This window comes from Geospiza fortis, unplaced genomic scaffold (genome assembly GCF_000277835.1).
Source record: "Geospiza fortis unplaced genomic scaffold, GeoFor_1.0 scaffold485, whole genome shotgun sequence".
In the NCBI taxonomy this organism is placed as follows: Eukaryota; Metazoa; Chordata; class Aves; order Passeriformes; family Thraupidae; genus Geospiza; species Geospiza fortis.
This window is the reverse complement of record NW_005054457.1, coordinates 697,489-721,299: the sequence shown is the minus strand read 5'-3', so window position 1 is coordinate 721,299 and position 23,811 is coordinate 697,489. Positions and strand designations below refer to the sequence as shown.

Sequence of the window (23,811 nt, the reverse complement as noted above, 5' to 3'; positions counted from 1 at the left end):
ATCAGTTATACCTCCTGCAGAAAATAAGGCAGGTGATTAAGACACCCTTTAATTACAGGTCTTGTCTGTAAATATCTGTTCATTTGTAACTGGCAGATGATGTGCTCAGTTGTGCCTGAGAATAAGTGTCTCCTCTGTTCTTTGCAACTGCTGTTGTGATGAAGACAAAAGGCCATTGTTGGGGCTCTTACATAGGCAGTTACTTTCTCCTCCAAACAATTTAAGTGCATATTTCCATATTTCCATGGTTTGGGGCCTTCTGTGAGTGGCTGCTTCCATGGGAGGAGGTGTTGCTGGCCAGGGGAGCTGTGGGCAGCAGGGTGGGTGCTGTGTGCTGGGACCTTGCCCAGTGCCACTTCTTCACAGGAGGACCCAGTGCTGCCACATCACCTTCTCACCCCAGGGCTTGTCCTGACTGAAATTCCTGGGCCAGAGGAAGGGTTTGAGTGACCCAGCCATCCAAAATATAAAATCCTGACTTTGTTTGGGTTAGTTTTTCAGGAATTTAAATCACAGAGATGATCTCCAACTGCAATCTGGCCATGCTAACACATTCCACATCTTCAGGAACATTGTTAGTCTGGAGACTGTGCCCAGGCAGGAAGATAAAGCACAGCCTGCCTTGGGACTGCAAGGCTTTCTTTGGGTGTGTGTCCCTGTGTGCTGTGCTGCTCGTGGCACCTTGTGGGATGGAGTTCATGTCTCTCTGGGAAGGCAGCTGGAGAGGGGCCAGTGGCCTTCAGCAAACAGCTTGAACCTCATCTGATTTCCCTGCAGCCCACAAGGCATTTCCCAGGTCAGGGAGGGGTGGTGGCCCTGCCATGCTGGGTGCTGTCACTGTCACAAGGTGTGGGAATGCTTCAGGCCTGCCTGGCACTAAGGAAAGCAGCTCTTCCACTGCTCTTTCCTTCAGAAATGGTGTTTCCTCCTGGAACAGACCCCTTGGAAGGGGCACTGACCTGTTTCTGGGATAATGCCTGCCTCTGGGAGCTGTTCCTGGGAGGAGCAGCTCCATCCCTGCTCTTTGTGAGCCCTCCCCTCTCTGAGCTGCCTGTTCTCCAGTGAGAGCCCATCCCATGGTGGAAATGTGCAAGGTTTGGGCTCAGGCTGCTCAGGAAAGAGCTGCAGCTGGTTGAGTCAGTGCCTGCATTTTCCTAAGCAAATTGGAGCTGGGATGAATTTGCCTGGAGAGTTCTGGGCTTTGCTGAAAATGACACTCCAGCTTTACATGCAATGAATTCAAAACCATGTTCAACTTTCAAGTGCTCATGCTGGCTAAACTTTTCCTCTTTTAAATGTGCATGAAGCTGCTTCAAAGCAGGAGTTTGGTGCTCCAGGGAAGAGCACTTGGACATGGGATCCTGCATGAATTCACCAGCCACTGGCAGGCTTTGTTTGAGCTGTCCCTGAAGGTGGCTTCCAAGGGAGAGATCCCTGAGTTAGAGGATGGAATAACCTTGTGCTGCCAGCTGGAGCCAAGGAGGGTTTGCTTCCTTGGGAGCACAGTTTGGCATGGCCCATGGCTGGAGCTGAGTTTGAGATTCTGCCAGCCTGGAATGAAGGAGGTGAAATCATTTAGCAGAGCTGCCACTGGCTGAGGTGAGGCCGCTTCTCAGCCCAGGGCTTTAGTTGTTTAATTTATGGCAACAGATTGAGTTGTATTAAAACAAGGTTTAGAAAAAGTTAAGCTTTAGCTTTGTGATTCCATCCCCATTCCATAAATACTGTACGTGGTGTTACTCAGAGTTTACCTTTTTTGGGCAGGTTGATAGAGGTAGAAGATTTTAATTTATTTTTGTAATCCATGTGTTTGCACTCCTGGGAAAGAACCAAAGTATGCAGATGTCATTATTCCTGTAAATGCAAAGGGCTTTATCCTAAATCTTCTAATTCTTTCATAGTATGTGGCAGCAGAGCTATTTGCCACGATGCTGCAGGAAATATTTGGCATTCCTGTGAGCTCCAGGGAGAGCAGGACTGGGATGATAACATCCTCTGGTGCTGCTTTTCAATGAGCTCTTGCACAAAGACTCTCTCTAAAATACCCCTCTGATAGATTTAGAGGGTTTTTTACACAAGGAATGTGTTTCAAGCTGCTGCCTTTCCTGTGCTTGTGCTGTCTGACTCCTCCAGCACTGTGCTGCCCTTTTCCAGAGCTGACATCTGAGCTGTATTTATTGTAGCAGCTTCTCTGCACTGCATGTGTTTCAGGAGATTTTCCTCCTCTAAAATGTAATAAACTTTCTTCCTGTGATTTGACAGAAAAGATTATTTCTCTAGCTTTACAGGCACAGCTAATAGTGCATTCCCAAGCGCTGCTGACAATAAGAACAAATTGTATTGTTTTAAAATGTAAATGTATATTTTGCTGTGCTTCTTACTTCTCTTACCTGCTGGAATGGTTTTAGCATTAGCATTTTTTAATACACATTCAGAAACAGGCAAAGCTGCTTTTGTTATTGCTCATGGTCATGAATTATGTTAATGTAAACACTGCAGTGAAAGGGAAATGAGAAATAAAGACTTGAGAAGCAAGAACTGGCACCTGATGGTTTGGGGCTTTTTTTTCTGCTTATCAGCATTCACATTTGCCTTGTTTGTGGGGACTCTGGGCAGGGTGGAAATGGGATTTTTCATTAAGTCCGAGGGTGTTGTTCCATTTGTCCACTTGTCCCAAAGTGCACCCAGGTTCTGGGTTTCACAGTGATGGTATCTTGGCAAAAAGGAAACCCAGTTATCCATTAGCCAGTTCTCAGAGTGATCTCCTTTGCAACCAGCTTTTCAGGTAGCTCCTTCCAGGTTTTTCCAGGCACTGAGCAAAGCCAGCCCAGCCAACAAGTCTGCAGGGAACTCCCCTGTCTCCCTGGAAGCTTTGGGGAATGGAGGGCAGAGCTTTCTTATCTTCATATTCTCTGCTATTTTCTGGTTGTGAGAAGGATGGAACACAAGTGGTTTTCGACTGATGGAGCTGTTTCCAAGGAGCAGATGCCATCAGTAACCCAGGGACCCTTGGTGAGGTTTTAGCCAGAAGCAGATGCCATCAATAACCCAGACACCCTTGGGTGGGTTTTAGCCAGAAGCAGATGCCATCAGCAATCCAGGGACCCTTGGTTGGGTTCCACTTCTGGAGCTGAGGCCACAGCTGGGCACTGGGGCTGTGCACTATCCCACAGCTCATCTGCAGGGCCATTTTGCCCGGGGTTTTCCTGCCAAACCTGGGGTTGCTGCTGTTCTGTCAGGTCAAACAGAAGCTGTTTCACCTGGAACTCCTGTGAGCAGTCCCATGAGTGCAGTGAATGCAGGTTCTTGCTCCTGGATGCAGAAATGCCCATCCCACCACCCCTCAGCAGAGATTCCCATCTCTTAGGGCCATTCCCTATGGGGTTTCTGGGATTTTTGAGTTTTGGAAGGTGAGGAGCAATGAAAATGTTTGAGTCTTGAAAATCTGGGCCAGTGTCAACATCCCTCCTGTATCTGCAGAATTCAGATTCCAGGTGCTCTCTCAGGTCCCCTGTGCAGCTGCTGAGTGCAGGGTGAGGACAGGGATGCTCCTCAGCTCTTATCTGATCAGCAAGTGCAGCTGTGGAGGTGCTGAATTCCTAAGCAAATGCAGATTAGCTACAAAACTGGGGTGTATGATGAAAAAGGCTGCACAAGAATGTGCCTAAATTCCCCTGCTAAATGAACATTTCCATTATAAGTAGCTTAGAGGAGAAATAAGCGGGCAGGGAAAATATGTGCTTGTCATTCTCACAAAGGAGCTGGCTTCCAAACTGTTAATTTTTGAACAATTGTTGAATGGCAGTGGTGCTTCCACTCTTTACATGCAAATCCCCATCATAAAACCCTTTTTAGCTTCCCACACTTCAGAGCTGCTCCCGGCAGTCTCTGTGTCCCTGGAAATCCTCCTTCAGTGCCTTGCCCTGCTTGAGCCCTGCCTAAGGCACCCCTGAATCCCTCTGGGGCTGGCTTTGTCTGAAGATCAGACCTAGGTTAGGGAGAAAAACCCCAAACTGTCATTTTTAGAGCTGTAGTAACCTCATTTGTGATTGCAGGGACATGAACCTGGTCACATTTCCTGCCTTGAGTATCTCCTGTAAACCTCTCCATAAATTCTGTCTAAACATGGTCTGCTTTAAATCCACCTCTGGCTTAAAAATGAAATGTGCATTTGCTATCTTTATTGATCTGTGAACTCTGCACTGATAAATTCATTTCTTCATGGTTTCATGTAGCCCTGTGGCCTTAAATATATTTTTAACCTAGCAAAGACTGCCAGGTGAGCAGTGGAAAGAAAAGAACCTCTTGTTTAAGGTGTGTTTTACTGCACTCTGTTTCTGGCTCCTGAAGGTGCTGAGTGTTTCCCTTAGCTTGGCAATTCCCATAACCAAACCCTGGAGTATTAAAATGGTGCTAAGTGTGAAAGTGTGTGTGTGTATCTCATGATTTAAAAATAAAAATGTATCTGCACGCTGAAAAATTCTGCCTGCAGTGATCCAGGCAGGGCACAAGTGTTTCATGTCAAAGGGGTTCAGGCACAAAGCCAAAAGCTCTTAATCAAACTGATGTCACACCTTGGATCAACACCTTAAAGCTCAGGAGATCTTTGGGATGAAGGAGGGATTTTAAACAGGCACCTTGGGGCTCCCTGCAGCATCCCTGCTTTTGGCTTTTGGTCTGTGCACAGCCAGAGCCATCAATGGGATGGGTGAGGGGCTGTAAGCAAAGGGCTCCTGTTGTTGAAGGTGAGTTTTAAGGAAATGTCTGCCCTGTTTTGCAGAGGTGAATCTGGTGCTGGGAAGACTGAGAACACCAAGAAGGTTATTCAGTACCTGGCTCATGTTGCTTCCTCCCATAAAGGAAGAAAGGACCATAATATTCCTGTAAGTTGGGGTGTTTTCTCACTTCTTCGTTGCTCTTTTTGCAAATTACCGTCTTTGCATTTGAAAAAATGACTTTTTTATTGAACTGTCATATAATCTGTGCAATTTTGTCTCAACCATTATTTTCTCTTTAGCAGTGGCTGAAATGAGCAGTTACATCAAAATTTCTAGTCCATGTCAGCTGTCTAATTTCTGTTGTGAAATTAAAGGCTTTATACAAATAAAAGCAAAGCTTTCTGATGCAATAAACCCCATTTTCCAAAAAGATTCAATAAACCCAGGCCATTGTAACTGAGTTTAGTTCCCACTGGATGCAGTTTTTGGTACTATATTTGTGAACAAGCTTTCTGTGATTTGAAAAATTAACTTGTAGATAGGAAAAACCATCCAGCTTAAAAACTGCTGCAGAGTTGCTATATCTAGAAGCCAGCATCTAATTAAAAGCTCAGATTTTATTACACTATAAACAAGTGAGTGTATACTTTTATATCAGAGAATATTGGCTTTTTTGGTAACTTGAAACCAACTCTGGTTTATATAGAATTTTCTTCAGATTTCATGCCAGGCTTCAACATTTGCGCTGAATTTTGAGTGATTCTTTGCTTTTAGAAACCAGGAATAGGTTTGAATATTCATTGTTAGGGGTACTTGGATATGTTGGCAGTGAAGTTTTAATTGAGCTTTGCTCCAAACAGTGTCTTGCTGTAATCACAAATGGTTTTCCAGTAGCAATCCTGGTGTCGGTGGTGGCTGGAACCTTCAAACTGCATTATCTTATGGATTTATAGAGTTAGAGGCTCACAGAATTACAGCAAAGACCTCTGAGATCAGCCCAGCACCCCATTCCCACTGAAGCATCCCTTGGAGTGTCACCTCCACTCACGTGGTGACTCTGGTGACACTGGGACATCATCCAGCACCAGGGATGTTCTGGGAGGTTTGCAGTTACACATGTTCTTGGCTTTACCACTGTGTAGCCCTGGACAAACCCAGTGCTTTTTCAGTTTCTACAGAAGCAAAATTGCCAGCAGGCTTTTGGAGAGAAGGGAATTCTGCAGGGTTTGCACCAAGTATTTCTAAATATACTGTTGACAACTTGGAATACCTCAGACACTTCTGGAAGCCTCTTGCCCAGACGCCTTTCAAAATGCGCCTCCCTTCAAAGTGAGATTGCATTGCCCAATCCCCACAAAAGCTGAGTTTTCAAAATCTTGAGGGATGGAGATGATGCAACTTCTCAGGGAGCCTGTCAAGACACAGGAAAGAAAGGGGAAAGCTGGGATGTGAACAAAAAGAACAGGGAGTGTCCTGAATTAAAGCCTTGGACTGTGCCCTTTATTCAATGCAGTGCCATAGTGGGCACTGGATTTGCCTTGTATCCATGAAAAATGCAGAATGTTTGTCACCAAACTAATTTTGAAAATACAAATGAGTCTCCCTTGTTGTGCAACCATTAATTTGTGTTTATATGTTGGGAACAAAGAATGTCCAACCCTCACAGGTGCCACTGGGAAGGTAGGAAGGGTCAGAATGGGGAACAGAAGCTGCCCTAATTTACCCTGTTTGCATATTCATTAGCAAGCTGCAGAGGGCTGCTGGTGATCCACAGTCTGCAACCTGTGCATTGCCCTGTGCACAAGGAGATGCTAAATAGGCTTGTTAAATTAATCCATGGCTTGCAGTCTGTCTGTAGCCATCCTGTTACAGATGGTTATCAGTGCCATGCGTGTTTCTGAGCCTCTTTGAATGCCTCATTGATTATTTTTTTAAACAAAGCAATTTGTATGCTAAGCCTCGGGTTAGCTGTGATTTGCCTGACCTAGTGCTGTAAAAACAGAACAAAGCAGAGGAGCCCCAGAGTGACATCTCAGAGCAGCACAGGGGCTCAGCAGGTGCCTCCTCCAGCTGGGATGGAGGGGAAATGTTCAGCTTTTGTGAGAGCTCTGCCCATGCCCTGCCCAGCCTGGCATGGCTGGCATCCAGCTGCTTCTCCAGGAGGCTTTTCTGTCCCCAAATCCCTCTTTCCTTAGAGCTGACAGAGTCCTGCACAGCCCTGAGCACAGGGGCCTTGCAAATGGAGTCAGTGACACAGGGCTGGGGTTCCAGCCTGAGTTTCAGTGAGGATTGCTGGGTTGGGAGTGTGGGAACCCCTGGCCCCAGTGTCTCATTTCCTGGGTGATGCCAGGGTGGTGTCCTGGGCACTGCACCCAAAGTGTGGGGAAGAGCAGTGGGGGCAGAGGACTCAGTACCTGTGGGGTTTGGCAGAGCCAGCTGAGGCTGCAGCAGCCCTAAAAGAGGGAATAGAGGCTGGGGGGGGAGAGCTGCTGGGCAGGGCTGGAACAGGAGCTGCTCTGAGGGCTGAAATAAGGCTCGGTGTCCAGTCTCCATCAGGGGAAACCTTTACATCAAATGCAGGTCACAGAATCCCAGAATGGGTTGGAGGGAATGCTAAAGATTATCCAGTGCCACCCCTGCCATGGCAGGGACACCTTCCCCTGTCCCAGGAACACCTTCCCCTGTCCCAGGGACACCTCTCACTGTCCCAGGGACACCTTCCCCTGTCCCAGGCTGCTCCAGCCCCAGTGTCCAGCCTGGCCTTGGGCACTGCCAGGGATCCAGGGGCAGCCCCAGCTGCTCTGGGCAGCCTTCAACCTTCACAGGGCACACTTCCCAATTCCCAAGATCCCATCCAGCCCTGCCCTCTGTCACTGGAGCCATTCCCTGTGTCCTGTCCCTCCAGGCCTTGTCCCCAGTCCCTCCCCAGCCCCTTTAGGCCCTGGAAGGGGCTTTAAGTTTTCCCCAAAGTGTTCTCAGCCCAAACTGCCTCTGTTTTCACTAAACCCAGCTCTCATGTTGGTGCTATTTTAGACTTCAGAACTCATTACTGGTACTTTCAGACCAATGATTGCTTTCAGCAGCTGCCTTTGCCTTGGTAGCTGAAATGCTAAGTTGATTAATTTGTTTTATTAATTTCTAAAGAAACAGAATTGGTTTTTGAAGGACAGGATCTCGGGCAGGCTCACTCAGGCTAAAGCTCCCCTGGGTTTCCCAAGTGGGCTTTAACTGCCCTCATTTAAACACAGAGAAGTTCAGTCTGTGCCTGGTGGTGCTCAGTTCTGTCTCTGGTAGGGCAGGAATGGACACCCAGGAGTGCAATTCATCCTTTGTAAATACAAACAAATGAAACTCCTCTGAACCCCGAGGTGCTCCTGTCCTGCCCCGTGATTCCAGGAGGGCTGGCTCTTTCCTTGGCAATCTGAAAATTCACTTTACTCACCTGAGCAAGCCAGCCTGACAGACCTCTGTCCAAATCTGCCATGCTGCTCTAATAAAATAAGAGTCACAGACAGAGGGAGCACATTTGGCTGCCTATAAAAATCTCATGCTGTGTGTGTTTCTCCACAATATTGTGCCTCAGGCTCTCAGATATGAACCTTAAGATTATTAAACTCACAGTCTGAGCCAAGGAAGAGAGGATGGAGTTGAAAATTTCTGAAGCTGTGCAGATTTGAATTTTGAAGGGGTTTTATTTTACTTTATTACCTTCACCTTCCCTTTATCCTTCTTGCTGGCCAAGTGTCCAGTGCAAGGTTGTGCTGCTGCTTGAAAGAAAGAAGCAAAGGTTCTGTCTTGAGTGTGGGTTTGCATTTTTAAATATCTGTAATAGGGTGCAAATCCAGCCCCCTGACTGCTTTGTGTGGCTCCCCTCGAGCTGTTCCACCCCTCTGGGAGTGCTCAGGGACAGTGATTGTGGTGTTTGAGGGTCCCCAGGACAAGGTGAGAGATGAGAATCTGACTCCATGTGCTCAGAAGGCTGATTTGTTATTATATTATATTAGATTAAAAGAAATTATATACTAAAACTATACTAAACTGTAGAGAAAGGAGACATCAGAAGGCTGAACAAGAATGATGAAGGTTCGTGACTGACTCCTCAGTCTGACACAGCTGAGGGTGATTGGTCATTAATTAAAAACAATTCACATGGAACCAATCAGAGATGCACCTGTTGGTAAACAATCTCCAGACCACATTCCCAAGCAGTCAGGTAATTAGTGTTTTCATTCTTTTCTGAGGCCGCTCAGCTTCCCAGGAGAAAGTCCTGGGCAAAGAGGATTTTTCAGAGAACATCATGGTGACAAGTGATCACCTCTCACCCCAGTGCCCAGGACTGGGCACAAGGGGACTCAGGCTGGGTTCATTTTGGAGGCAGTGCCCAAATAATGCAGCTCCTGCCTCTCCCTGGCTCTCAAGGGCCCTGTGCCACGCTGGGTTTCATTAACCCTTTCATAAACACGGGTGCAGCGTGTGGCACGTGCCAGTAACCCTGTTCTGAAATCTGGGCAGTTTTGTGGAACTCTCTGTGAACCTCTGTGAAGTGAGTGTGGTTAAAGGTGCTGACAGTGCTAATGTGGGATGTGACATGCAGCTGGAATGCCTGCTTGCTAACTTATCATTTGTTTGTTTGCAATGAACAGCCCGAATCTCCCAAACCCGTCAAACACCAGGCAAGTGGTTTTTTTTAATGCTTTTCAAGTTATGTAGGAGAACTGATGTATATTCTTCTCTGTGTGCTGATAATGTGGGAAACCTTGAAGGAACACACAGCTAGTAGAGAGTTTTGGAAATATTTAACTGGCTTTGAGAGAGGGAAGAGTGAGCAGCTCATGAGTTTCTCAGCGTTGCAAAGGATTTTAACCACTTTTATTGCAAAGGATTTTAACACTTTTGAGCCCTGAAATTAAAGGTTTGCCCTCTCTCCAGCCACCCTCCTCCAAATTACTTTGTGTATATTGGGTAATGTGCTGCTGAGAGAGTGCAGAACACTTTTTAAATATTAAACAAAGCATTAAATAAAAGATTTGATTAACGGGAGCTACAAAATTCTTTTGATTAAGTGCTTTGTCTGAATACTTTTATAGCTTTGCAAATCACCAGTGAAGACTTTGATCTCAAGTGTGAAAGGCCTGGCACAACCAAAAGCCTTGAGAAATGAAGGATTTCCCCAGACTTTCTAGGACAGGTGGTGTGAGCAGAGTGGGGTCTGAGTGAAGTTTGCTGATGTGGATTCCAGCTGCTGTCAGTGCCCAGGCTGGCAGAGTGCTGGGCACATCCCCTGCCCATGCCACGCTCCTGATCCCCTGGCCCTGCTCTGGTCCCAATTTCTGGGGCAGAGAAGGAATTGCAGGGCTCCAGGTGGAGCTCACCTGGAGGAGGCTCAGGTGGAAGTTGAGGGCAGGACTGTGGGGAGGGATAAACAATTGCTGCCTCAAGAGAAATGCCCCAGTCTAACCCGAGCTGGTAAGTGATGCCTTTGAGGTTTTAAATAAAGCAAAGCTTTGTCCCAGCTCCCCAGGGTGTGACCAGCCACGGAAACTGAAGGGTTAATTCAGCTGGGTGAATCCCCCCTTGCATTTCTCTGGAGCTGATGACTGCAGTGTAACTCCAGTGCCAAGGGAAATAGTAAAGGGACCTTCAGGTGGGAGCAAAAAGCAGGGCCTGGGCAGCTGTGGTGCTTCTGGGCGTGTGTGGTACAGTCAGACCCGGCTGTGGGGCTGTGCTCTCCTGTTCAGAAGCTGCAGCCATTCCCAGGGAGCAACGGAATCCTCCCTCCTTGCACACATCAGTCACTTCTAAGGGGTTTTCCTCAAATATTTGTCAAGTCCAAGAATAGACAGAGTGGTGTTTGGTTGAACCCTCCTCTTGCTTGGAGCTGGGTGCCAGGGTGGACATGAAAGGTTTGCTGGTGAGCATTTTAACTGTGGCCCTGGAAAATGCTAATCCCAAGCTGTTGATGCTGCATAAGGCATGGAATCATTAACATCTGTGTTTCAATGTCCCTTGGAAGTGCAGAGTGGATCCCTGCTGTATGTGAGTAGCATGGAGCTTCCCTGCCTGCCCAGAGCCAGACCCGGGGCTGCTGCTGCTTCTCTGAAACTGAGACAGTCCCTGGCCTTGTGTTCGTGGTGCTGCATGAGCCATTGCATGCCCTCACTTCTCCCAGTTCCCATTCTGCTTTTTCCAAGAAGTTCTGGGGAGATGCTGTGCAGGGGCTGTGCCCAGAGGCCAAGCTGGAGTTCAGTGTCTGTGTAAAACCCTGAGCCCTTCCCAGAGAGGGTTGGGTTTGGCTGAAAGCAGTGCCTGGAGAGAGGAAACCCCCAAATCAGGAGCCTTTTGCACAGTGAGGGCTGGGGCAGGTCTGTGTGTGCAGCACTGAGCTCTGCTGCTTCCCGTGGTGTTCACCCTCAGCTGAGCATCCCCTGCTCCTCAGGGTGATGGCAGCAAGGAGCAGCCAGAGCATTTAATGGGTAAATGTGTTCATCCACATCCTCTGCTGCTTTATTCCAGGTTTATTCCAGGTTTATCCAGCCCTGCTGTGCCCTCCCAGTGCTGGTGGCACACAGCCATGCCATGCAGCACTCACTGGGCACTCAGGGCATTTCTTTTCCAAACCTTGGAAAGTTTGGACATGCCAGCTGTGCCAGCTGTGCCACACTCCCTGCCCTGGCTGGGCACTCTGGGTTTATCCCAGGAGCAGTGCTGAGGGAATGCTGCCCTGGACCTTGGTGTGCCCACAGGAGCTGGGAGAGGGGAGCTGGGAGCATTCCAGGCTCTGAGGCTTTTGCTTGGGAAATTTGGAGAATATCAACCACACAGAGTGGCTATAACAGGCATCCAGTTTCTCTCCAGCTGCAGTTTTTGGTCAGTTTAAAAGTGCTTTTAAGCTGTCACCTTGGCAGCCCTGCCATGGCACTGCTGGCTCTGCTCTGGGCTAGGACTCACATTTATTCCTTCTGCATTTATTCCTTCTGCATTTATTCCTTCTGCATTTATTCCTTCCTTACCCACCCCAGCATTTAGGGAATGTGTCGTCCCAAAGGGAGCACATTTGGAAGTAAGCAACTTCTGAGCAGATAACTTGAGGTCGCATAAAAGAAGGAGCAGCCATTTATTTCCAGGAGAGCTTGAAATATATTTCAATATACAAATCAAACTCTTGTAGGTGTTAAGTAGTGAATTTTAAAAATTCCTGTCTAAGAATTGACCCCTTGTGGAAGCCTTAAGAGATTTAATGCTTCCTGTTCTTTGATGCTTGGTCTGGGCCTTGATTCACCAGGACTATAAATAATTGGAAAAAGCAGGTTCATGAACACAAATGTCAGATTGGAGACTACATTCCAGACAGCTTCAGTTATTTTTTTTCCCAAACCATCCTTCAGAGCAAGAAGACAATATATTTTCCTGTGTACATTTGTGCCTCCTGGGCTCTTGGAAGCAGCACAGACTTTTTTTGTTAGCAGACCTCCTCATGGACAGAACTTGTAAAAGCTGTTGTGCAATTTCCTTGAGATAAGTACTTCAAATTCTAAACTCATTGGCCAGAGCTGACAGAAGCATTTAACAAACGCATTAAGCACCCTGAGCAATGCTGGCTGGATTGAGCAATTTGAAAGCAGTGTTTGTAACTGGTGTTGCTCAGTGCTGGTGTGGCCAGGTCAGAGGTGATGCAATGAGATGAGTTTCAGTCTGGCTGACTGAAGGGCAGTTTCACTCACCTGAAAGTAGGTTTGAAAATGGGTATTTCTGAGTTTGGAAATAGCTGTTCTGAGATAGCTATATTGCCAGCACAAAGTTTAAACTAAAACCTTAAATCAGTTAAATTGCTTTCTTCCCTTAAGCACTCAAAGGTCTGTGCCTGATTTCATTAGCCCTAAATGTGAATTTTCTTTCCCATATTCAGTGACTTTCAACATCCATCAAGCCCTGTCTGGTCCCTGCTCTGTCTGTGTGTGTCTGTGTGTGTTTTGATAAACAAACACCACCCAAAATCCAGCCACGTTCACCCCTGGATGGAGGCAGCCGCAGGTTTGGGAGTGAGGGGAGGATGAGAATCCCCCTGTGGAGGTGGTGGCACTGCCACACCGGGGAGGTGACTGCAGGACAGGCAGAGCCCCTGGGCGCTGTGCTCTGGGTAAATCTGGTGTGTTTGTGTCTCTGTGGTTTGCAGGGGGAGCTGGAGAGGCAGCTGCTGCAGGCCAACCCCATCCTGGAGTCCTTTGGCAACGCCAAGACCGTGAAGAACGACAACTCCTCCCGCTTTGTGAGTGCCCTGATCCCTGCAGAGCCTCCTGATCCCAGAGCCTGTGCCCTGATCCCAGAGCTGTGCCCTGATCCCAGAGCTGTGCCCCTGATCCCAGAGCTGTGCCCTGATCCCAGAGCTGTGCCCTGATCCCTGCTGCTGCTGCTGCTGCAGAAATCCCCTGTGCCAGGTGTTCTCTGATTGTATCAGGAGATTTCTCTCTCCCCTTCCTCCATGAATCCAGGTTTCCTTACAATGCCTTCTGCTTTTTGGGCTCACTGAAGGCACCTCCTCACTGGCTCTTGGCAAAGTGATTTTATTCGACTCCAGCCATCCCTGAGGTGACAGCAGCTCGTGATCTATCAAACAGAGCTGGGCTGGGGTGCACAAATGCTGCTGGGTTGCTGCCAGGTGCCAGGTGCCGCCCCATGGCGCTGGCAGAGCCTGCAGCCTTCCTGTGCAGAGCTGTGACTTTATCCACTGGTTGGGTTGGAGAGAACATCCTGAATTTCTGCAAAAGCACACATAAAACCCCATCTCAGTGTCCTGATTTACTGCAGGAAGGTCAAAAGGCCACTGTGTGACCTGGCCCAGGTGGCAGGCACTGCTGTAGCTGCTCCATGTTTTTGTTGGGTCCCTGCCTGCTGTTCACAGTGTTTTGGTGGCTGATAACCACTTCTGATGGGTTCCATTGTTTTAAAAATTGTGGTGGGACTCAGGATGAATAAATAGCTTTTTACCACTTCTTAGAACTTCCTTTCCTTTGAAGGAAAAAAAAAAAGATCCATCTCTTATTTCAGGGGGAAGATGTTTTTAGTACAACTTCAAAAGTGTTCAGGAGGTATTAAATCATTTTGCTTGCGAGAACAGCATTAAAATTTACAGAACAAATGAAAGATTTCTTGTCTGCCTTTGACATTTCAACAGTTGCTTGGATTTATAATGCATGAACTCAACTCCATGATAAGAACTCTGGAAAACTGTATGACTAAATCCATCAGCCCCTTCAGCTGAGAAGGGAGAGCACAGTTCTGTGGAAATTCAGCTTTTTTAATTTTACAGCCCTGTTATTTATAATGTTTCCTGATGCTTATAGAAGCTGGGTACAGGATTTATAACATCAACAGGTTTCACTGCACAGTGATTCCACTTTGTTACCTGTCCTGAATCCATCAGAGGCTATACTAATTTAATGAGAATACTTCTTCCCCTAAAAGATGTTAGCATCTGGTTTGTGTTATTTTGAGCTCTGCATTTCCATCATGAACATAATCACTCTGATGGCTCCAGCTCTGTTTTCATAAAGGAACCAGTATAATTCATTCCAGATGGTCTCATCTCATGCAGAAAAAAATCATCTTTAACAGCAATTTTCAAACCTGATTTAGAAATCTCTGTCCTCCCACGAGGTGAGGGGTGGTTCAGCCTTGCCCTGCTCCTGGTAACCCAGGCAGGACTCAGACTGGCCAATGGATTTTATTTTTCCCCCTTTTTTCTTCTACCAAAGGCAGTTCTCTTGTGTTCCAGGGGATCAGTCTCTGGTTTGTATTGGCCAGGAGAGTGGCCTTGCTGGATTGATGTGGCAGCACTGACTGCTTCCCTCTGATATGGCTTTTCCACAGCCCTGGGCTCAGTGCTGTGGTGGTGTCAACAGAATTGAGCCCTTAGATGAGCTGGAGAGAGGCATGGAGGCCTTCTGGAAAAGGAGGGAGGAATCTTTTGGGCCAGGCAGCACCAGAAAATGAAATGCCCCAGAAATGTGCACACCTGGAATGCCAGCATTGCTTCCCACCTCAGAGTGTTTGCTCAGGGAAAATGGAGCCTCACCTTCAGAGGGGTTTGGATCCCAAGTAAATCTGCCCTAGGAGTTCCCCAGTCCTGGAGGGTGTTTGGGTGCAGTGTGCTTCCTTGGAATGAGCCCATGGAAGTGGAAAGGTTCCCTCTGAACCTGGGAAATCCTTGAGCCATGAGTGCATTTGGGTTATCTCTGGTATGGACAGCATTGTCTTAATTAAAAAAAAAAAAGGTAATTATGAAAAAATCTTTTTTCCTTTGCAGGGCAAATTCATCAGGATTAACTTTGATGTCACTGGTTACATTGTTGGGGCCAACATTGAGACCTGTATCCTTTTTCCTGTCACATCCTTGCAAAATGCAGCTGCCCTGCTTTGTTTTGCTTTTAACCCTAGAATTCACTGGAATGCAGTGAGAGGTTGCCACACTTGGACATTCCTTTGACAGCATCCATCTCTCCCTTTGTTTCAAAATAACTGCTCAAATATCACAGATTCAGCAGCTTCTGTGTGCTCAGAAATCCTAAACTCCCAAATCCCACCCCCTGGAACCTGCAGGGTTTTCAGGCTGGCCTTAAAGCCAGGCTGTGTTAGAAAGGGAAGCCATGTGAAATGTGCTCGTTCTGGGAACATTTCTGAAAATCCCCAACGCCTTCCTGAGGAGGAGCTGAGCCTCTGTGTGTGCCAGGAGCAGCCCCTGCCTGGAGAGGAGTCCTGATCCAGGACAGAGCCCTGCTCTTCTGGCCGCCATGCAGGTTCAGGAACACAGGGCCTTCTATTGTAGTTAATACCAAAGCAAATTCAGTTTTAGCTCTAAGAGTTGTTCTTGTTTATGAGTGTAAAACCAAGTCAAAATACTGGCACTGAAAGCCCTTCCCTGAAGTTGTTTTCTCTGTGCTAAAATGCATTGTGTAATTTGGAGTTTTCTGGGAGAATAGCAGTGGAGTGGTCATAAAAGGATGGAGCTGGAGTCTTGTCAAACAACATGAAGTGAATATTGATCATAAACAATGCTGTAGTTAAGTTTCCATTTGGTTCCTGTGTTTTGAAACTGCTTGATCTGACCATTAAATGTTTGGAATTGTCAGAAAATGTGATTTCCCAAGCAGGCTGGGAAAGATCTATAGTTATTCAAAATATGCTGCAATGATAAGTGGTTTTTTTTTTTCATTCACCACAGCACAGGAATGAAGGCATCCTTTAGGAAAGTCCAGATGAATTGTTTTGCCCAGAGCTTTGTGAAAACAGGAGGGTTTAACTCTTGGGGAATTTCTTCTTCATCCCAGGAACCCATCCTTGGCATTGTCATTTCAAATCCCTGTCCTGCATTTGCTTTACAATATGGGATATCAAGAAATAAAAAAATGAAGTAAGATTGCAGCTCATGGCAGCTAATCAGGCACTACCTGCTGCAGAAATTGAATTTGGGAGCTCTTGAAAGGCAGTGTGGATTGTTATGGGGAAATACAATGCTTGGAAGGAATGGCAAACACACTTGGGATAATAAAGGAGTCAGCTGCTGCTTTTTGGGATTAGGAGTTCAGCTGGGACCTCAATAGAAGTGATGATGGGGAAGGATGTGAGCTCCAGCGAAAAGTGCAGCTGGTCCATGGCAGACAGTGGTGGCCTGCTTTGGAGCTCTCAGCAGGTTTTGAAGCAGGGTGAAGCAGGGATTGCAGGTGGCCCTTGACTCCAGGTGACCCCAGACCTGCTGGAGAAGTCCCGAGCCGTGCGTCAGGCCAAGGACGAGCGCACGTTCCACATCTTCTACCAGCTCCTGGCTGGAGCAGGAGAACACCTCAAGTGTAAGCTGGGAATGCCCATCTGACACCCACTGGGTGCTGCATTGGTTGTTTCAGGGGTACAGGGTGGGCTTGAGTGATTCTGTGGTTGTGAGCTTTAAAAGGAGAGGCCAGGTGGCTTTGTCCTGAAGTCACTGCTGGGTTGTGCTGGTGGTCAGGGGTCCCAGGATGAGGGAAGAGATGAGAATCTTCACTCCATGTTTCAGAAGGCTGATTTATTATTTTATTATATATGTTATATTAAAACGAAATGATATATTAAAACTATACTAAAAGAATGGAAGAAAGGATTTCATCAGAAGGCTAGCAAGGAATAGAAAGGAAAGGGATGATAATAACATCTTGTGACTGCTCACAGCCTCGACACAGGTGGCTGTCATTGGTCACCAAGTAAAAACAATTTCACGTGTTGGGTAAACAATTCTCCAAATCACATTCCATAGCAGCAAAAGATGGAGAAGCTGAAACTTCCCAGCTTCTCAGGAGAAAAGATCCTAATGAAAGGATTTTTCAGAAAATGTGTCCGTGGCACTGGGTTTTGTCAGATGTTCTGGGGAACCACTCTGCCATTCCAAGCCAGTGTCTCCTCATTGCCAAAGCCCAGTTTGGGAATCCCTGCACTGGAGCTGCAAAGTTCCCAGCTGGAACCAACCAGCCCCATCTCCTCCAGCCTACAGAGAGATTTAACCCAAACCCAATGAAACCCTGGGCTTTTTTCAAGCCATTGCAGTGCTGGGGTGGTTATCTCAACTCTGGGGTTTTTTCCGTCCTTGGGAATTCCTGGTGGGTTGTGATAAGTGAAGCTCATAAAGATACAGACTTCAGAGAACTGGTCCACTCCTCCTGTAGGAGATAAGCTGGTGCTCACATCCTTGATGGGATCATCAGTCCCCAGCTCCATTTCTGCCTGGGTCTGGTACCTTTCAGTAGAGATTTCCTTTTAGGATATTCCAGATGAAGGTTTGAGATGGATCTGGGTAATGTTCTGGGACTGGTTTAGTGCATTGAAGAGCTCGTGGAGGTTGCTGCAGGGAGAGTCTGAGTCTGGCCTCAGCTTGGGAGGTGCACTTGTATTTTTAGGGTATTTTTAGGGTTTCAGAAGCTGCTCTCCTGGCTTGTAGCCATTTCTGAGGGATTGGTTTCCCAAAGCAGAGCTGGGGAATTGAGTGAGAACAGAGCACGGGTGGGTGTGAACAGCATTGCTGAGCTTATTTTTCTCTCTCTTCCCCTTCCCCCAACACAGCTGACCTGCTGCTCGAGGGATTTAACAATTACAGATTTTTATCTAATGGCTACATCCCCATCCCTGGGCAACAAGACAAGGACAACTTCCAGGAGACAATGGAAGCCATGCATATCATGGGCTTCTCACACGATGAGATCTTGTGTAAGTTATGCAGCCTCTGGAATTCCCAGGGTCCTTTTCCCTCTCTCACACACACACACTCTGCTAATTTAGTGTCACCAAATTTAATGTTGCTTCGGTGTCTCTGACAGCCTGAAGAAAATGTTTGCTTGACTCCAGCTGGAGTTGAATTCAAACCATTTGCCCAAAAAGCACAGTACAAACTGTATTTCCTCCCTGAACTTCTTCTTCCTTGCAATCTGGAAGGAGAGTGACACAAGAAACAGGAGGAAAATGTGTTCAGCTGAGCCCTGTGCCACGGAACTGATGCAGTGTCTCTTGTTATCACAGCCATGCTGAAAGTGGTGTCCTCAGTGCTGCAGTTTGGAAACATTTCCTTTAAGAAGGAGAGGAACACAGACCAGGCCTCCATGCCAGAGAACACTGGTGAGTTCCCCTGTCTGGGGGGTGTCCTTGGGCTTGTGCTGAGCTCTCTGCCTGCCCTGTCCAGGGCAGTCTTGGCAAGCACAGAGCAGTGCTGAGCATCCTTGGGAGGGCTCTGGGCTGATGGCACCAACAAACAATTCCTAAACCTCTCCCTTCCATCTCCTGCTGCAGACAAATGCAATGTCCATCGGGGGAATTGATGCTGTTTGCATTGCTGCTAAGCTTGGAACAAGTATTTTGGTTGTAATCTTGTTTATTGCTCTCTCCAAAGATTTAAGCCCTAGCAAGAAGTTCATGCTTAAATCAGTTTGTTTGCTTTGGTTGCTGAGAGCAGTTTTGTTGCCAATGATAAGAGCCCTGGAGCCAAGCACAACTTCCCTGGTGCAGTGGCTGAGGACAGGAATGCTGCATTTTCTGGAGTGTCCTGGCAGTGTGGCTGACACTGAATTTATCAGTGCCTGCAATGCAGTCAGCATTTGGAAGGATACATTTCTTCCCCCACCCAAAAAAAAAAAAAAAAGCTGCTGAGAGGCACATGTGAGGTTTTTATTGAAGGCTGCAGTGCCAGCCTTTGAAATGTTCTCATGAGAGGCAGTTTGGAGAGCTGGCATCACTGGAGGGGCAGGGGAACCCGCATTGCCAGGAGCTGCTGACATGGACAGCTCAACTTCTTGTCTGGTCTCATTCTGTGGCTGCCCCAAATTCCTGAGCACCTGGGTCACTTGCAAAGCCCAAAATTGTCCTTTCTGAGGGTGCTGCCCAGGTTAGAGGTGAGTAGTTACTGACCTGGCTTTTGGCACTTTCTGTGTTGCAATGGGGAGAAAAGATGGGTGTGGGGTTAATTTTTTGGGCTTTTCCTGGTTTAGAGAACCCACCCAGGTCATGGTCCATGTGGAATGGAAAGATAGAGATGCTTCTTGGCTCTCTTGACTTTAGTTGCATTACCATTGGTTTTTAGACATCAATTCTGAATACAACACTGGCTATAAATACATTGATACTCTTGGATATTTATAGTACTGGATCCAAAATTCTAATTGTAAAGCCAAAGGGATGAAAAGCTCAGATCACAATTAAAACATATTTTTGCCCTCTTGTATTTAAGAATTTGGTGATATGGTCTAAGTTATTGCATCTTTCTGAAGGAATTGAGGGTAACTGATCTCTCTTTTCTTGTCACATCCCATTGTGAGGGTTTCCCTGCACCCTCTGCAGAAATCAGGGTGTCCCTCCAGGGACTGCCCTTGCTCAGAGCCTGGGTGTGACACAGTCAGGCACTGCCTCTGTGGGTGGGAGGAGTTTGTGTGGGCGCTGAGATGGGAACCCATTCAAAGAACCTGGCAAGCAAATTCTCCCCTGGAGATGGGAAATGGAGATAAACAAATCCTGGGCTCAAGTACAGCTATCAGAGCAGCCACAGAGCCTTTGTGGCTCAGGAGGATGGAGAAGCTGTGCTTGGAGAGTCAGTTCATGCTCACCAGGTTGGGAAGGGACCTTGCTGCTGGGAGGGCAGAAGTTCAAAGCAACCTCACGTTCACCTCTGATAGGAGCTCCTCAGTATCTTGGCTTTGTAATTAATTCAGAATCTTCTGTCAAACCCCAGCAGTAATAAAACATGGGTCAGGACATCAGGGTTTTCTCCAGTCCCACATTTTAAATTGTCCTTTCTCATTACAAACAAACAAGGAGGTGCCCTGCCTGTGGCAGGGGGTGAACTCGGTGATATTGGAGGTCTCTTCTACCACCTGCTCTGGATTATTGGCTGGGATCTCACCTGCTGTGGTTTATTGGGATCATTGTCTGGGATCTCACCTGCTGTGGTTTATTGGGATCATTCTCACCTGCTGTGGTTTATTGGGATCATTGTCTGGGATCACACCTGCTGTGGTTTATTGGGATCATTCTCACCTGCTGTGGTTTATTGGGATCATTCTCACCTGCTGTGATTTATTGGGATTATTGGCTGGGATCTCACCTGCTGTGATTTATTGGGATTATTGGCTGGGATCTCACCTGCTGTGGTTTATTGGGATCATTCTCACCTGAAGCACAGTTTGTGACTGACTGGAAAAGCTGGGACAATAAACTCCGTGTCCCTGGGTTATGCAAGGAGCTGAGTGTGGTATTTGGGGTGCTCTGGGACCCTCCTTCCTTGCACTGCAATATCCTTTACAGCATCCCTTGGCTGTGTAATATTTCCAAGTTCTTGTTTTATTTGTTTGTTTTAAAGATCCTGAGAGCGCTTCCTGCTTGGCCCCTGAGGTTGTGACTTTAATCTGATGTGCTGGTGCAGATTTGTATGCTCAGAGCCCAGAAATGCTCCTGTTTGTGGCTCAAGTGGAGAGTGCTCAGTTTGTGACACTCCCCATATCTCACTGCTTGTGTGTCAGGTCATGAACCCTTCTAGTGAACATATGGCCAGACAGAGAATCTCAACATTAAAGAGCAATAATAGTTTTCTTAATACTAAAGAAAAAAATAATGCAGCAGAAACTCTCCTATATTAGTATGAACATCTGTTTTCCAATGCTGATTTGAAAAAAACAGCTTTTTATTTTCATTTTGACAGTAAAAGAAACTATCAGGTGATAAAGATAAGGGGCCAAGTTCTTACTGGGTGGTGTGGAGAGCTTCCTGCTAAAGGGCAACACTTCCCTGGACCTAAAAATACCTTCAGTGTCACTGTCATTTTTAGAAGTGTGGAATCACAGCCACCCAAGCTCCTGGGCCTCGTGTTCAGGGGAGGGACTGATGCAGCAGGAGCCTGTAGGGCTGGTGTGGGTAATGCACATTTAAATAATGAAATGACATCAGGAGGCTCCTGCTGTTGCAGTGCTCTGATGCCTGTGGTGTTGTTCTGTGTGAAATGTTGGAATGCCAGGCTGGTTTGGGTTAAAGGTTATCCCATTTCAGCCCCCTGCCATGGCAGGGAGCCCTCCCACTGTGCCAGCCTGGCCTGAGGAGTGCTCAGCTCCCTGACAAGGTGGCACAGCCCTGCTTTGGGCTGGCACAGCTGCCTGCCCTGAGCCAGGTTTTCAGGCACCTTTAGGATGGGGGATTTGATGTGTGATGTCCCCATGCTGTCCTTTTTTCCTAGGATCAGAAAAGGGATGTGTTCCCTTTCAGAGCAGCCAAATGAGCTGTTAATGAGCTGGCCCCTGATGAATTCCAGCCTTTCCCTGCTCTCCAGGCCCATCCAGCTGTGTCTCTGTGGAGAGCTCTGCCAGCCTTGGGGCACAGCCCCTGAGGCTGGCGCTGACCTGGGCACTGACCTGGGCACTGACCTGGGTGCCTGTGCTGGCTCCTGAGATGCCAGCTCCTGGTGAGGAGCTGCTCCAGGTGTCAGGGCAGAGTCTCAGTGCTCCCTTTGTCCCTCTGTCCCTGCGTCCCCGTGTCCCTGTGTCCCCATGTCTCTCTGTCTCTGTGTCCCCTCTGTCCCCATGTCCCTCTGTCCCTCACAGTCGCACAGAAGCTCTGCCACCTGCTGGGAATGAACGTCATGGAGTTCACCCGTGCCATCCTCACCCCCCGCATCAAAGTGGGCCGGGACTACGTGCAGAAAGCCCAGACCAAAGAACAGGTGAGCTCTGAAAGGTCCACAAAGCCCAGACCAAAGAACAGGTGAGCTCTGAAAGGTCCAGAGAACCCAGAGCAAAGAACAGGTGAGCTCTAAAAGGTGCTTTAAAGGCCGAGGGAAGCTGCCTTGTCCTCATTAGCTCCTAACAAAGATAATTGAGCGTTTGCTGCTCTGTTAAAGCTTTAGTGTCTTTGTGAAATGTTCTTAAATGGTAAAAATCATCTGTAGAATAGAACAAACCTTTCCATTTCCTTGACTTCCTCCTGGTTTCATCCTTTCATGTTGTGACATTATCAAATACTTGGAGACCTTTTGTTTTTATGGAACAGTTTAGGAAGAAATTTTTCTTAACATTGATCGAACTCCAAACTGTTCCTACTGCTTGTTTTCATTCCTCACTGGTATTAGCTCCATCCAGCTTCTTCCTTCACCGAGTTATTTGTGATAACATCCATGTCTGTGTCCTTTTGATGGCTTTTCCAGGGTAAATAAATGTTCCTGTTTGGGTTTGCAGGCAGACTTTGCAGTGGAAGCCTTGGCAAAGGCCACCTATGAGCGCCTGTTCCGCTGGCTCGTGCACCGCATCAACAAAGCCCTGGACAGGACCAAACGCCAAGGAGCCTCCTTCATTGGCATCCTGGACATTGCTGGCTTCGAGATCTTCGAGGTACAGGGAGATATCCCTGCTCAGGCTTTCCTTTTCCTGTTTCTGTGGGGTCGGGGCAGCTGCAGAGGCACCGAAAGCAGCACGGTCCAAGGTTACACGAGGGGTTGGTTTGGGTGTAACAGCCCAAAGTTACAGTGCCAGAAAATCACAATTTAATCTTTAATCCTTCTTTATGTGTGGTAGTTGTTCCTACTATAATTTAATTGTTCCTACTATAATTTATGTCATGGAGATTGGTAGAATTGCTTTCCAGTTTTCTTTGCGTTACATTCGAACTTCGCGAAGTTTTGGAGAATTTCCTTATAAAGTCAAATCTTTGCCTCCCAGATCTGCGGTGTCTTGTCACTGACTCATTCTTGAACACTGATGTTATTTTGTAGCTGAACTCCTTTGAGCAGCTCTGCATTAACTACACCAACGAGAAGCTGCAGCAGTTGTTCAACCACACCATGTTTATCCTGGAGCAAGAGGAATATCAGCGAGAGGGCATCGAGTGGAACTTCATTGATTTTGGCCTGGATCTGCAGCCTTGCATTGACTTAATTGAAAGACCTGTAAGTCTGCACATGAATAATGCTCTGAGGAGGAGAGCTTGGAGTGCTGACTGTGTCTTTTGCTGCCTGCAAATGAGACATTTCTTTGTGGAGCTGTCATTAAAAGGGAATTAACTGGAATGCTGAGGTTCAAATCTAAAATATCGTGTATTGTTAATAAAAGGATTTATCCAGAGGGGATTTTGCCATTATGTCAGTGTAAAACACTAAGCTCAAGATATGAAGCTGTTATTTTTATACCTTTTTCCCTGGTACTAATGAAGTCATTAATCCTGTCAGTGTCATTAAACTGTGCCATTGTGGTGTAGGAGCTTTGGGACTCAGGTAGAAAGTTTTTCCAAGATTTGTGGTAGACTTCCTTCATTGGAAATCAATAGCAAAATTCCTGAAACTTTGTGTAGAGTAGAGTTTCCCCTCAGAAAATTGCCTTGCAAATAGGAAAACAGGATCTCAAAAGTGATTTTAGTCACTGGTTTTTAACATCCTCCTCTGGCTGCTCAATCCATGGAAGCTGAGGAGCAGGAGGAGCAGATGGGGAGAACAGAGACTCCTGAAGTTTGTTCTGTCCATCTCAGAACCTTTTAAATGAAACCTGGGCCACTGCAGGTACTCCTCCTGCCTGTTTCTGTGTATCCTGGGGTACAGGTGAGCTCCCAGTGCTGC

At 47.1% G+C, this 23,811-nt stretch overlaps 1 protein-coding gene across 2 annotated transcripts in view; it reads left to right on the top strand.

Annotated features, from left to right (window-relative positions):
* The window catches only part of MYH10 (myosin heavy chain 10), an 83,548-nt gene that overhangs the window by 31,546 nt on the left and 28,191 nt on the right, over positions 1 to 23,811 (top strand). Inside the window, exons 5-14 of one of the 2 annotated variants that reach the window (XM_005427858.3) lie at positions 4,781 to 4,883; positions 9,362 to 9,391; positions 12,892 to 12,984; positions 15,022 to 15,085; positions 16,463 to 16,561; positions 17,802 to 17,945; positions 18,255 to 18,350; positions 21,812 to 21,930; positions 22,442 to 22,594; positions 22,975 to 23,148. In XM_005427858.3, the coding sequence (XP_005427915.2) occupies positions 4,781 to 4,883; positions 9,362 to 9,391; positions 12,892 to 12,984; positions 15,022 to 15,085; positions 16,463 to 16,561; positions 17,802 to 17,945; positions 18,255 to 18,350; positions 21,812 to 21,930; positions 22,442 to 22,594; positions 22,975 to 23,148 (1,075 nt within the window). The remainder of the gene's footprint in view (positions 1 to 4,780; positions 4,884 to 9,361; positions 9,392 to 12,891; positions 12,985 to 15,021; positions 15,086 to 16,462; positions 16,562 to 17,801; positions 17,946 to 18,254; positions 18,351 to 21,811; positions 21,931 to 22,441; positions 22,595 to 22,974; positions 23,149 to 23,811) is intronic. The other variant, XM_005427859.3, reaches the window with a different exon arrangement.